Raw genomic sequence first — 12,259 nt, 5'->3', positions numbered from 1 at the left:
GACGGGACACGGCTGTCTCTTGTCGCTGGCCGTGCCCAAATTGTTGTGTCGCTGATGGTGCTGGTGCTGTGAGAGGCGGGCGCTGAGGCCGCCCGGGGCGGAGCTGGCGGCGGCGGAGAGGAGGCGGCAGGGCCGCAGCAGAGAGCCGGGGCTGAGGGGCCAGCGATGCTCGGCGGGCGGAGCGGCGGCATGCGGCGGTGTCGGGGCGCGGGGCTGGCGGCGCTGGCCGCGGTGCTGCTCGGTGCGCGGGGGTGGTGGACAAGGGGCCGCGCCTGGCCCTGGGCTCATCCCGCAGCTCCCTGGACGCTGCCGTCCTGCCTGGCTTCCTCTCACACCTTTTCCTGCCAACTGTCCTCCCGTTCATCCTTCCCTCTTCTCTATCCCATACTCCTGCGGCCCTCTCCGGTTTCTATTCTTTGCTCAATACTGCAAATAATTGCTTTTTTATAACTTACAAAGTCAGTCCTTACCTTCTCAAACTTTTCCGTCTTTTTCTGCTTGCTCCAACATCCTCCCGTTCTCCAGTGTCTCTCCTAATCGTCCTGTCATTTTCTCATTCGTCTCCCCACAAACAATTAATGGACACTTCTGTTCCTGAGTATCTTGAAATCCTCTGGAAACTCTTTTCCTCACAGACTCTGTGCATTTCTGGCTGTTTCTGCGGGCTTTGTATAGTGCACTGCGGCAATGAAGGATTTCAGGTTTTCCTTTTTCTCTCCACGACAGCGGCTGTGGCCAAAGCCCAGGTGCAGCAGGAGCCATTCGTAAAGACTACCGAGGGCACCAGCATTAATATCAACTGCTCACATCCCACGAAACAGCTCAGCGATTGGATCCATTTCTATCGTCAGCTCCCGGGAGGAGAACCCAAACTCCTCGCACTCGCTGCTAGAGGGTCCAAGGCTGTGCCGGACATCGCAGGAGAGCTGAGGGTGTCGGAGGACGGGCGGAGCAGCGCGCTGTGGCTGCGGCGGCCCCGGCGCGGGGACGCGGCCGTGTATTACTGCGCGCTGGGCGCACGGGCAGAGGAGCCGGGGCTGCGGCCGGGCACGAACCGCCGCGGGCGGGGCCGGGCGGGGCCGGGGGCGCAGCGCCGGCCGCGGCCAGCAGGGGGCGCTGCCGCTCCGCCCGCCGGGCCCCGCGCGGCCCCGCAGCTCCTTCCTGTGCCCCGAGCCCGCCCGCACCGAGCCCGCACAGCCCGGCACGCCCGGGGCCCGCACACGCTGCCAGCCCGCCCCTGCCCGCACACACTCGCCGCGCATCACTGCTTGTGCAATTGTGCCCAGTGATGGCTTCAGGGATCCTGTAGCATGTGTGGGAAAGGAAACACAATTTTCATTCTAGCTGTGGGTTGGTGATTGTTCTGTCTGTCTGTCTGTGCTGACTCACACACCTCTCCAGGTTTGAAATTCCTTACCTGACACTGAGAGACCCTTTCCTTTCCCAGTAGAGACGGACTCCTTCTTACCAACAGAACATTGCAAGATTTCATGACGGATCAATACTAATGAAATCCATGCAGTTAATTCCTTCAGACAGAACCTATTGTCTCAGTGTGTGACTAAATTTTGATTGAGCCATACCAAAGCTGCATCAGGTGTTGAGAAAGCGAGGGATGAACTCTGAATGTTGGGAGTCAATGGGAGGACTTTGGCACATTTGGCCTCTCTATGCAATGTTCTGTTTTGATTCAATCTTGACTTTTCTAAGGGTTTTCATCCAGGTAGTAGGTGACAGAAATAGGCAAGAGAAACTGGTAAAATCCCAGGCATTTGGGCTGCCTTTCCTACCTGTCCTTCATTTCTACAGGCCCTTTCCTGAGGGAACAGTTTCCCTACAAGCTGATCTGAGTGCAAACCAGCACACCTAATGATGGGGGTTGTGCTTTCATTTCCTGCACTGCTGCCTGTTCATTCCCAGGTGTGGGCCATTCCCATTCCAAGGAGAAGGCTTCTTCTGAACATTGGCATGAAAGGCACCAGGACTGAATGGGAAGGGATGCAGTAGTGAAGGCAGAAGGCTCAACTGCAGTGCTGGATGGATCCACCACAGGAGAGTGATGTGTCAGCCAGGGATTTTATCATTCTCAGGAAGAAGCTCCAGCCATCTTCAATGGGACACTCATAGCCTGTTGTGCTGGACAATGTGCCCCAGCCTTTTCTCTCCCTCTCCCCCCAGCTCATGCCAATGTTCTGTTCCGGTTGTCTCCCCATGGGTGTGCCTGTCCTGCTATTGTTGCCCTCAGGAAGATATGCTGGTCTATTTTGACTCATCTCCTCTATATATATAACAGAAACATTGCCCTGTGCTTGACGGGGACCTTGTCCTTCCTCACAACGCTCCTGCCCTGCTGCTTGTGGCACCGTGTGTCCTCAGCAGAGTCATCAGCTGATATTGCTCCTTCGTGTGTCCCTGCCTTGTGCTCTTGGAGCAGCCCCGTTTGTAGGGACACGTAAGAAGCACAAAATTCTGTAAGACTCCACACTGGTGTGCACAAGAATTTGTGTATCTGAGTGTGTCCATGGGTGTCTCCCACGAGAAGGGAATTCCCTGACTGAGGCAGGGACACCGAGCGCTGCTGTGGCCCTGAGCAGCAGAGAGCAGCAGCTTCGCAGGCTCAGAAGGAGCCTGAGTGCAGCCGAGTGGGGACAGCACTGCCGATTACAGCTGTGCAAGGTGGATCTGTTTCCCATCGCTTGGGTGTCGCTTGGGTGTGTGGGGCGGGACTCGGCTGTCTCTTGTCGCTGGCCGTGCCCAAATTGTTGTGTCGCTGATGGTGCTGGTGCTGTGAGAGGCGGGCGCTGAGGCCGGCCGGGGCGGAGCTGGCGGCGGCGGAGAGGAGGCGGCAGGGCCGCAGCAGAGAGCCGGGGCTGAGGGGCCAGCGATGCTCGGAGGGCAGAGCGGCGGCATGCGGCGGTGTCGGGGTGCGGGGCTGGCGGCGCTGGCCGCGGTGCTGCTCGGTGCGTTCCGCTGGCGGCAGCGGGGATGTCTGGGTCCGAGGGCTACGTCGGACCTGTTCCAACCGAAGATTCATCTCTTATGCTCCTGTTCCTTTTCAGTTCTTGTTCAACCTCTGATTTCTACTCTGCAGTCATATTCTCTTTCCTCCATGAAGTCACTGCTTCCCAGTTTGCCTTTTTAACACCATGTCTGTATCCATCCGTCCATCCATCCATCCATCCATCCATCCATCCATCCATCCATCCATCCATCCATCCATCCATCCATCTCTCTCAGCCAGTGTAGTTTTGTCATTTCCTTCTGATTTTCCTCAAAACACCCCTCAAACATTCTTGTCCTCAAACAAGCACTCTCCGAGAAATAATCTCTTCATACTTTATTACCAGAACATACCCCAGCTCGCTCTGATCTGTCTTCCTCTCCCATCTCCCCCTGCATGGCATTTTCTACTAAAGAAAAATTATTGTTCTTTTTTCCATGACAGTGGCTGTGGCCAGGGCCGAGGTACAGCAGGAGCCGTCGCTGGAGACCCCCGAGGGTAGCGGCATCAACATCAACTGCTCACATCCCAAAATCAAGATCAGCGATTACATTTACTGGTACCGTCAGCTCCTGGGAGGAGAACCCAAACTCCTCGCAGTCATTGTGAAAGGGTCCAAAGAGCTGCCGGAGAGAGAAGGTCGTCTGTGGGTGTCGGAGGATCGGCGTTGGAGCGCGCTGTGGCTGCGGCGGCCCCGGCGCGGGGACGCGGCCGTGTATTACTGCGCGCTGGGCGCACGGGCAGAGGAGCCGGGGCTGCGGCCGGGCACGAACCGCCGCGGGCGGGGCCGGGCGGGGCCGGGGGCGCAGCGCCGGCCGCGGCCAGCAGGGGGCGCTGCCGCTCCGCCCGCCGGGCCCCGCGCGGCCCCGCAGCTCCTTCCTGTGCCCCGAGCCCGCCCGCACCGAGCCCGCACAGCCCGGCACGCCCGGGGCCCGCACACGCTGCCAGCGCGCCCCTGCCCGCACACACTCGCCGCGCACAGCTCGGCACGGCCTCGCTCCCGAGCCGCCCTCGGCCCGACACCCAACTGCGGAGCCCCGCGCCTCTGCCAGCGCCTCTCGCCCTCCGCCCGCGCCTGCTGCTGCTCTCAGCCGCCTCGGCAAAGCGAACAGCTGCTCCTGCAGAGCGCCTGCCGCGCCCGCTGACAAACAGCAGCACCGACCGGCACGCAGGGGCTGATTCATGGAATGCTGTCACCTCCGTAGGTCATGGCATGAGAGGGATTGACAGCGAGGCTTTCTAAGGTGAAAAAGAAATCTCCATCTCTGTCCCTGCAGAAATGTTTCTGTTCCATCCTGCAGGGGCATAAGAAGCAGCTTTCTCACTGGGATGGGTAAGGCAGGGATACTTTGAATCCCACCCGAGCCTAGAATTCCCTTCTCTACATTTTCTCCTCATCCTCAGATATCCACACACACTCATGGATGTGCATTCAGCATCTTCCTGGCACAGTGGACAATCTAGAAGGGAAAACAATAACTCTCTTGGAGTAGAGATGCTTTTTACCTGAGGCCTCTGTCCCACCTCCCTTCCACATTTCCCTTCACGTTAGGAACCTCTCAGGCTCTCGGAAAAACAGATGCCAGGATTTAGCAATGCTGCAAGTTCTGGATGAAGACACTTTATACACTGAGCTCCCCATAAGGTTTCTCTACAGACCCCATTTCCTTTTGAGGACAGGAACCTGTCAGCATCTTCAGGAACTCCTTGGGCTTAGCAAGTTCAGCAGAGGCCACACTGAAGGCATGTGAGAGGCCAGACTGTCTGGTTCTCTAAGGCACAAATGATGTCCCTTTTCCTTTGCAAGGGCAGAACAAGGAAAAGGGAAAGTGATGAACAAAGCATAGCAGTGGAAAAGGCAGTGATAAGGGTAGGAAAGAGAGAGCTCAGAGCTCAGCAGCTCCTAATTGATGGGCCATTAGGAAACAGCGGCTGTGGCTGTGAATTGGCTCAGGCTGAGCTTTCACAGTGACAAAGGTTAAAGAGATGATGGGAGAGGAGAGACTGCCAGTGATTTGTCTCTGGATCCGCAAGGATGGTTGCAGGTTTTTTCGTCTTAGAACAATGACTGGGAAGAATCCTCGTCTCCCTGTACATGTCTTACCATCTTTGCTCTCATCTTTCCCCAGAAGGAAAAAATCTTTGAAGGAAAGTGTAGGAGTGTAAGCGTTCACCTGGGAAATCTGTGACAACCTGAGGACCCACACTTTTTTAGAAACCTCCTTCTAAACTATTCAGTGGTACAACAGTTGGATGAGAATGTTCTTATTACATTTATCATTGCCTGCATCATTATTCAAATCATTCTACAGCTCTTTTGTGACTAACCCGTTTTGGGGGAAACCAAAATGACCAGAATGGGATCACTCTGGAGTTGGTACGGAGAAGGAAGTGGGAGTGAGGGAGCAGGGAGAGAGGTGTTCATCCCAGGCAAAGGAAGAAGGGCAGGGGAGAAGCAGCAGAGACAGAGGGGTTTCCTGCTCCCACAGGAAATTGCAATGGCCCCGGAAAGCTGAGAAAGCTCAGTGGGGAAGGAGCCCCTGAGCTCCCCGGTGCCCAGCCCTGGGGGTGCAGCACAGCTGGCGATTACAGCTGCGGACGTGAGGACTCCACTGCGAGCTGAGCGGGAACAGCCCCTGCCCCTGGCTGAGGCGCAGAGGCACGGAATGCTCACACTGCCAAGGGCTGAGGGAGCCAATGGCGCTGCTGCTGGACCAGGCACAAACGCAGCAGGAGCATTTCAGGCACGGCAAGGACAGCTCATTTCCCTGCCTGCTCCCGCGGCTGCTTCCTTTGCTGCCCCGAGAGTGGTTTCCGGCAGCTCTGTTCTCTCAGCGCTGGGACGAGCTCTGTGACTCTGCCTCACTCAGCAAACACGCACCTTGGGCTCGGCATGCACCTCGCCTATCTCATCCTCACCGTCTTCCTGGGACAGCTCCTGGGTGAGTCCTGCCTCTTCCCCAAGACATCCCTCTTTTACTTCCCCCAGGAAATCCTCAACAGCCTTATCAACACCATGGGGAAAATATCAGTGAATATTGTGGAAAGGCTGAGGAAAATCTGCTCCTCTTTGTGGTTTTGCGAGTGTTTGCTCAAGAAACTCATAGATTTGTAAAGGAAACTGGAAGGGAGAGAAGGGAAACCTCAGACTCCTTCTCAATCTTTTCTCTCGCTTTCAATCCATGTCCACCTGCCTTTCTCTTCTCATCCTCGTGCTGTCACCTCTGGAGATCTCAGCTTTCTCTGGAGTGAAATATTGTTCCTGGTTCAAAGCAAATTTTCAAATCCTGTGAAACCCACCCGGGGAATCTCAAAGTTCTCATTTCACTGACATTGACAGGGTGTCCCATTCTGCCTCCAGGCTGACACAGCTCTGCCACGGCTTCCAGGGTTCTCAGGGCTGCCAACACAACCAGGGCTCTCTCTTTCCATGCCCAATATTGTGTGTACCAAGGGACTGAGGAGCCCTGAGAGGTGACAGGGATGGGGAAGCAGGATGACCCTTTGTGATGTACCTCGATGGCCTCCTCAGGCAGCTGGAGGGGTGCTGGTTCCAGCACACAAAGTTCAAGCATCAAAGGCTGTTCCTTGGTCCTTTAAGCATCACGAGCAGGAGCAGAGAAAAAACCCAGCTCATTTTTTGGTTGATGCAGAGCAAACAGCTCCATACCCATGCCCCAAATCTCTCGGGACTCTGCTACAAGGCAGGGAGCTTTCTCCACCAGCGTTTTCCATGTACTTCCCATACACCTTCCCTGAGGAGCTGCTGACCTTCACTTTCTTCCAGGCACCTCAGGGCAAACCACGGTCACCCAGGAAGATGGAGCAGTCACAGTGAAGCAGGGACACCCCTTCCACACCACCTGCAAATACCAGACCAGTTATTCTCCTGTCGTGCTCTGGTACCAGCTACGGCAAGGCCAAGGCCCACAGCTGCTCTCCTATCAAGCAGGGCCTGGCCCCAAGCACAGCGGCCGTTTCACCACGCACCTGAACACCACGGGGAAATACAGTGTCCTGCAGGTGCAGCAAGTGGAGCTCTCTGACACTGCCTTGTACCTCTGTGCTGTGCAAGACACCCTGGTGCAGGGAGCTTTCTGGGCTGTGCTACAACCCAGGGGAGGGAGGGGATGTGTCAGTGCGAGGCTGAGGTTGGGGAAGGGAAGCTGGGCTCAGCCCAGTGCTCACCAGAAGTTACATCTCATGTGTGTACAATGGTGTGCTGGTTTTGACCCCGTCTATACTGACACTTCCTTTAGGAAAATATTCTGGACTATTTTGACTAATTTCTGCCTTGTGCAGTCGTTAAGTAAAGAAAAATTGCTCTGTGCTTGCCTGAGACCTTGTCCTTCCACACTGCAGCCCTGCTGCTTTTGGCCCCACATGTCCTGAGCAGAGCCCAGGGCTGGTGCTGTGTTCGTGCCTTGTGAGCTCTTGGAGCAGCCCCGTTTGCAGGGACACACGTGAAGCACAGATTTGTATGTGTGGCTCCACACCGGTGTGCACAACCCTGTGGGTGTCCGTGCGTGTCCCTGATCGGGAGGGAATTTCCTGACCATGCCAGGGACACCGAGCGCTACTGTGGCCCTGAGCAGCACAGGGCAGCAGCTTCGCAGGCTAGGAAGGAGCCAGAGTGCAGCCGAGCGGGGAGGGCAGCTGCCTGCTCGAGATGTGTGCAGGCAAGAGGCACAGAAATGCAGCCGCTGTGTCCTGAGCCCTCCTTCCCCTGCCCCTGCAAAGCTCCCGCTCGGCTGATGCTGATTTAAGACGCACCAAGGGCGGATTCACTCCTGCTTCGATGCTCAGCTGAGCTCAGTACAAACCACAGGGGCAGGGGCGGGACACGGCTGTCTCTTGTCGCTGGCCGTGCCCAAATTGTTGTGTCGCTGATGGTGCTGGTGCTGTGAGAGGCGGGCGCTGAGGCCGGCCGGGGCGGAGCTGGCGGCGGCGGAGAGGAGGCGGCAGGGCCGCAGCAGAGAGCCGGGGCTGAGAGGCCAGCGATGCTCGGCGGGCAGAGCGGCGGCATGTGGCGGTGTCGAGCCGCGGGGCTGGCGGCGCTGGCCGCGGTGCTGCTCGGTGCGCGGGGGTGGTGGACAAGGGGCCGTGCCTGGCACTGGGGCTCATCCCGCAGCTCCCTGAACGCTGCCGTCCTGCCTGGCTTCCTCTCACAACTGCCAACTGTTCTCTCGTTCATCCCTCCATCTCTCCATCCCATACTCCCGCAGACCTCTCCGGGTCCTATTGTTACCCAATCCTGCTAAAACTTCGCTTATTTTATAATTTCCGAAGTCAGTACTTACGCTTTCTAACCTTCCTGTCTTTTTGTGCTTGCTCAAACATACTCCCGTTCTGCAGTGCCTCTGCTAATCTTTTTGTCATTTTCGCATACATCTCTCCAGAAACTATTTATGGACACTTCTGTTTCTGCGCATCTTGAAATCCTCTGGGAAGTGTTTTCCTCATAGTCTCTGTGCATTTCTGACTGTTTCTGCGGGCTTTGTACAGTGCAGTGCGGCAATGAAGGATTTCAGGTTTGTCCTTTTTCTCTCCACGACAGCGGCTGTGGCCAAAGCCCAGGTGCAGCAGGAGCCATTCGTAGAGACTACCGAGGGCACCAGCATCAATATCAACTGCTCACATACTACCAAACAGCTCGGCGATTGGATCCATTTCTATCGTCAGCTCCCGGGCCGAGGACCCGAACTCGTCGCACTCACTGCTAGAGGGTCCAAAGAGCTGCCGGACATTTCAGGAGAGCTGAGGGTGTCGGAGGACGGGCGGAGCAGCGCGCTGTGGCTGCGGCGGCCCCGGCGCGGGGACGCGGCCGTGTATTACTGCGCGCTGGGCGCACGGGCAGAGGAGCCGGGGCTGCGGCCGGGCACGAACCGCCGCGGGCGGGGCCGGGCGGGGCCGGGGGCGCAGCGCCGGCCGCGGCCAGCACGGGGCGCTGCCGCTCCGCCCGCCGGGCCCGGGCTGGGGGGGAGCTCCCGACACCGGCGCTGACACCGGAACCGACACCGGAACCGGCAACTGAACTAGCTGTGGGTTGGTGATTGTTCTGTCTGTCTGTCTGTGCTGACTCACACACCTCTCCAGGTTTGAAATTCCTTACCTGACACTGAGAGACCCTTTCCTTTCCCAGCAGAGAGGGACTCCTTCTTACCAACAGAACATTGTAAGATTTCATGACGGATCAATACTAATGAAATCCATGCAGTTAATTCCTTCAGACAGAACCTATTGTCTCAGTGTGAGACTAAATTTTGATTGAGCCATACCAAAGCTGCATCAGGTGTTGAGAAAGCGAGGGATGAACTCTGAATGTTGGGAGTCAAAGGAAGGGCTTTGGCACATTTGACCTCTCTATGCAATGTTCTGTTTTGATTCAATCTTGACTTTTCTAAGGGTTTTCATCCAGGTAGTAGGCGACAGAAATAGGTAAGAGAAACTGGTAAATCCCAGGCATTTGGGCTGCCTTTCCTACCTGTCCTTCATTTCTACGGGCCCTTTCCTGAGGGAACAGTTTCCCTACAAGCTGATCTGAGTGCAAACCAGCACACCTAATGATGGGGGTTGTGCTTTCATTTCCTGCACTGCTGCCTGTTCATTCCCAGGTGTGGGCCATTCCCATTCCAAGGAGAAGGCTTCTTCTGAACATTGGCATGAAAGGCACCAGGATATATTGGGAAGGGATGCAGTAGTGAAGGCAGAAGGCTCAACTGCAGTGCTGGATGGATCCACCACAGGAGAGTGATGTGTCAGCCAGGGATTTTATCATTCTCAGGAAGAAGCTCCAGCCATCTTCAATGGGACACTCATAGCCTGTTGTGCTGGACAATGTGCCCCAGCCTTTTCTCTCCCTCTCCCCCCAGCTCATGCCAATGTTCTGTTCCGGTTGTCTCCCCATGGGTGTGCCTGTCCTGCTATTGTTGCCCTCAGGAAGATATGCTGGTCTATTTTGACTCATCTCCACTTTATGTACAACAGAAACTTTGCCCTGTGTTTGACGGGGACCTTGTCCTTCCACACAACGCTCCTGCCCTGCTGCTTGTGGCACCGTGTGTCCTCAGCAGAGTCATCAGCTGATATTGCTCCTTCGTGTGTCCCTGCCTTGTGCTCTTGGAGCAGCCCCGTTTGTAGGGACACGTAAGAAGCACAAAATTCTGTAAGACTCCATACTGGTGTGCACAAGCATTTGTGTATCTGAGTGTGTCCATGGGTGTCTCCCATGAGAAGGGAATTCCCTGACTGAGGCAGGGACACCGAGCGCTGCTGTGGCCCTGAGCAGCACACAGCAGCCGCTTCGCAGGCTCAGAAGGAGCCTGAGTGCAGCCGAGTGGGGACAGCACTGCCGATTACAGCTGTGCAAGGTGGATCTGTTTCCCATCGCTTGGGTGTCGCTTGGGTGTGTGGGGCGGGACTCGGCTGTCTCTTGTCGCTGGCCGTGCCCAAATTGTTGTGTCGCTGATGGTGCTGGTGCTGTGAGAGGCGGGCGCTGAGGCCGGCCGGGGCGGAGCTGGCGGCGGCGGAGAGGAGGCGGCAGGGCCGCAGCAGAGAGCCGGGGCTGAGGGGCCAGCGATGCTCGGAGGGCAGAGCGGCGGCATGCGGCGGTGTCGGGGTGCGGGGCTGGCGGCGCTGGCCGCGGTGCTGCTCGGTGCGTTCCGCTGGCGGCAGCGGGGATGTCTGGGTCCGAGGGCTACGTCGGACCTGTTCCAACCGAAGATTCATCTCTTATGCTCCTGTTCCTTTTCAGTTCTTGTTCAACCTCTGATTTCTACTCTGCCGTCATATTCTCTTTCCTCCATGAAGTCACTGCTTCCCAGTTTGCCTTTTTAACACCATGTCTGTATCCATCCGTCCATCCATCCATCCATCCATCCATCCATCCATCCATCCATCCATCCATCCATCCATCCATCCCACTCAGCCTGTGTAGTTTTGTCATTTCCTTCTGATTTTCCTCAAAACACCCCTCAAACATTCTTGTCCTCAAACAAGCACTCTCCGAGAAATAATCTCTTCATACTTTATTATCAGAACATACCCCAGCTCGCTCTGATCTGTCTTCCTCTCTCATCTCCCCCTGCATGGCATTTTCTACTAAAGAAAAATTATTGTTCTTTTTTCCATGACAGTGGCTGTGGCCAGGGCCGAGGTACAGCAGGAGCCGTCGCTGGAGACCCCCGAGGGTAGCGGCATCAACATCAACTGCTCACATCCCAAAATCAAGATCAGCGATTACATTTACTGGTACCGTCAGCTCCCGGGAGGAGAACCCAAACTCCTCGCAGTCATTGTGAAAGGGTCCAAAGAGCTGCCGGAGAGAGAAGGTCGTCTGTGGGTGTCGGAGGATCGGCGTTGGAGCGCGCTGTGGCTGTGGCGGCCCCGGCGCGGGGACGCGGCCGTGTATTACTGCGCGCTGGGCGCACGGGCAGAGGAGCCGGGGCTGCGGCCGGGCACGAACCGCCGCGGGCGGGGCCGGGCGGGGCCGGGGGCGCAGCGCCGGCCGCGGCCAGCAGGGGGCGCTGCCGCTCCGCCCGCCGGGCCCCGCGCGGCCCCGCAGCTCCTTCCTGTGCCCCGAGCCCGCCCGCACCGAGCCCGCACAGCCCGGCACGCCCGGGGCCCGCACACGCTGCCAGCGCGCCCCTGCCCGCACACACTCGCCGCGCACAGCCCGGCACGGCCTCGCTCCCGAGCCGCCCTCGGCCCGACACCCAACTGCGGAGCCCCGCGCCTCTGCCAGCGCCTCTCGCCCTCCGCCCGCGCCTGCTGCTGCTCGCAGCCGCCTTTGCTAATTCATGGGGTGCTGTCACCTCCGTAGGTCATGGTATGAGAGGGGTTTGCAGCGAGGCTTTCTGAGGTGACAAAGGAATCTCCATCTCTGTCCCTGCAGAAATGTCTCTGTTCCATCCTTCAACGTCCATAAGAAGCAGCATTCTTACATGGACGTGTAAGGCAGGTGAATAACTCAACCCCACCTGACGCTGGAATTCACCTCTTTACCTTTTTGGTTCTCATCCTCAGGTTTCCCCAAAGACACATGGATGTGCATTCAGCATCTTCCTGAAACAGTAGAACATCTGTTAGGGAAAAAACAATCAATCTGTTCCAGTACAAGAGCATTTTGAATCATCAGAGGCATCTGTCCCACCCCCCTTCCCCCGAAAACCGATTGGTCCCTTTCCCTTCACGCTAGGAACCTCTCTGGCTCTCTGAAAAGCTGCTGCCAGCATTTAGCAATGCTGCAAGTGTTGGAGG

The 12,259-nt window shown here is 57.0% G+C and overlaps 2 protein-coding genes and 2 gene segments (V, D, J or C); all 4 read left to right on the top strand.

The window, feature by feature from the left end:
• Positions 1-165: 165 nt before the first annotated feature.
• Positions 166-4,146, top strand: LOC134554337 (uncharacterized). The gene is made up of 2 exons (XM_063404892.1): positions 166-241; positions 3,446-4,146. The coding sequence occupies exons 1-2, from the start codon at positions 166-168 to the stop codon at positions 4,144-4,146; spliced, it is 777 nt and encodes a 258-aa protein (XP_063260962.1).
• Positions 4,147-5,547: 1,401 nt separating this feature from the next.
• Positions 5,548-7,287, top strand: LOC134554336 (T cell receptor alpha variable 1-1-like). The segment is given in 3 exon segments: positions 5,548-5,943; positions 6,789-7,084; positions 7,261-7,287. Coding segments are annotated over 3 exon segments (372 nt in total).
• Positions 7,288-7,848: 561 nt separating this feature from the next.
• LOC134554335 (T cell receptor alpha variable 26-2-like) lies at positions 7,849-9,004 on the top strand. The segment is given in 2 exon segments: positions 7,849-8,077; positions 8,559-9,004. Coding segments are annotated over 2 exon segments (522 nt in total).
• Positions 9,005-10,441: 1,437 nt separating this feature from the next.
• On the top strand, positions 10,442-12,019 carry LOC134553851 (uncharacterized). The gene is made up of 2 exons (XM_063403985.1): positions 10,442-10,655; positions 11,137-12,019. Exons 1-2 carry the CDS (start codon positions 10,580-10,582, stop codon positions 11,820-11,822), a joined length of 762 nt encoding a protein of 253 aa, XP_063260055.1. The 5' UTR covers positions 10,442-10,579; the 3' UTR covers positions 11,823-12,019.
• The last annotated feature ends 240 nt before the right edge of the window (positions 12,020-12,259 follow it).

The sequence above is a fragment of the Prinia subflava genome, chromosome 8 (genome assembly GCF_021018805.1).
Source record: "Prinia subflava isolate CZ2003 ecotype Zambia chromosome 8, Cam_Psub_1.2, whole genome shotgun sequence".
NCBI lineage: Eukaryota > Metazoa > Chordata > Aves > Passeriformes > Cisticolidae > Prinia > Prinia subflava.
Note: the sequence above shows the minus strand (reverse complement) of the source record. Positions and strands in the feature narration are given on the sequence as shown.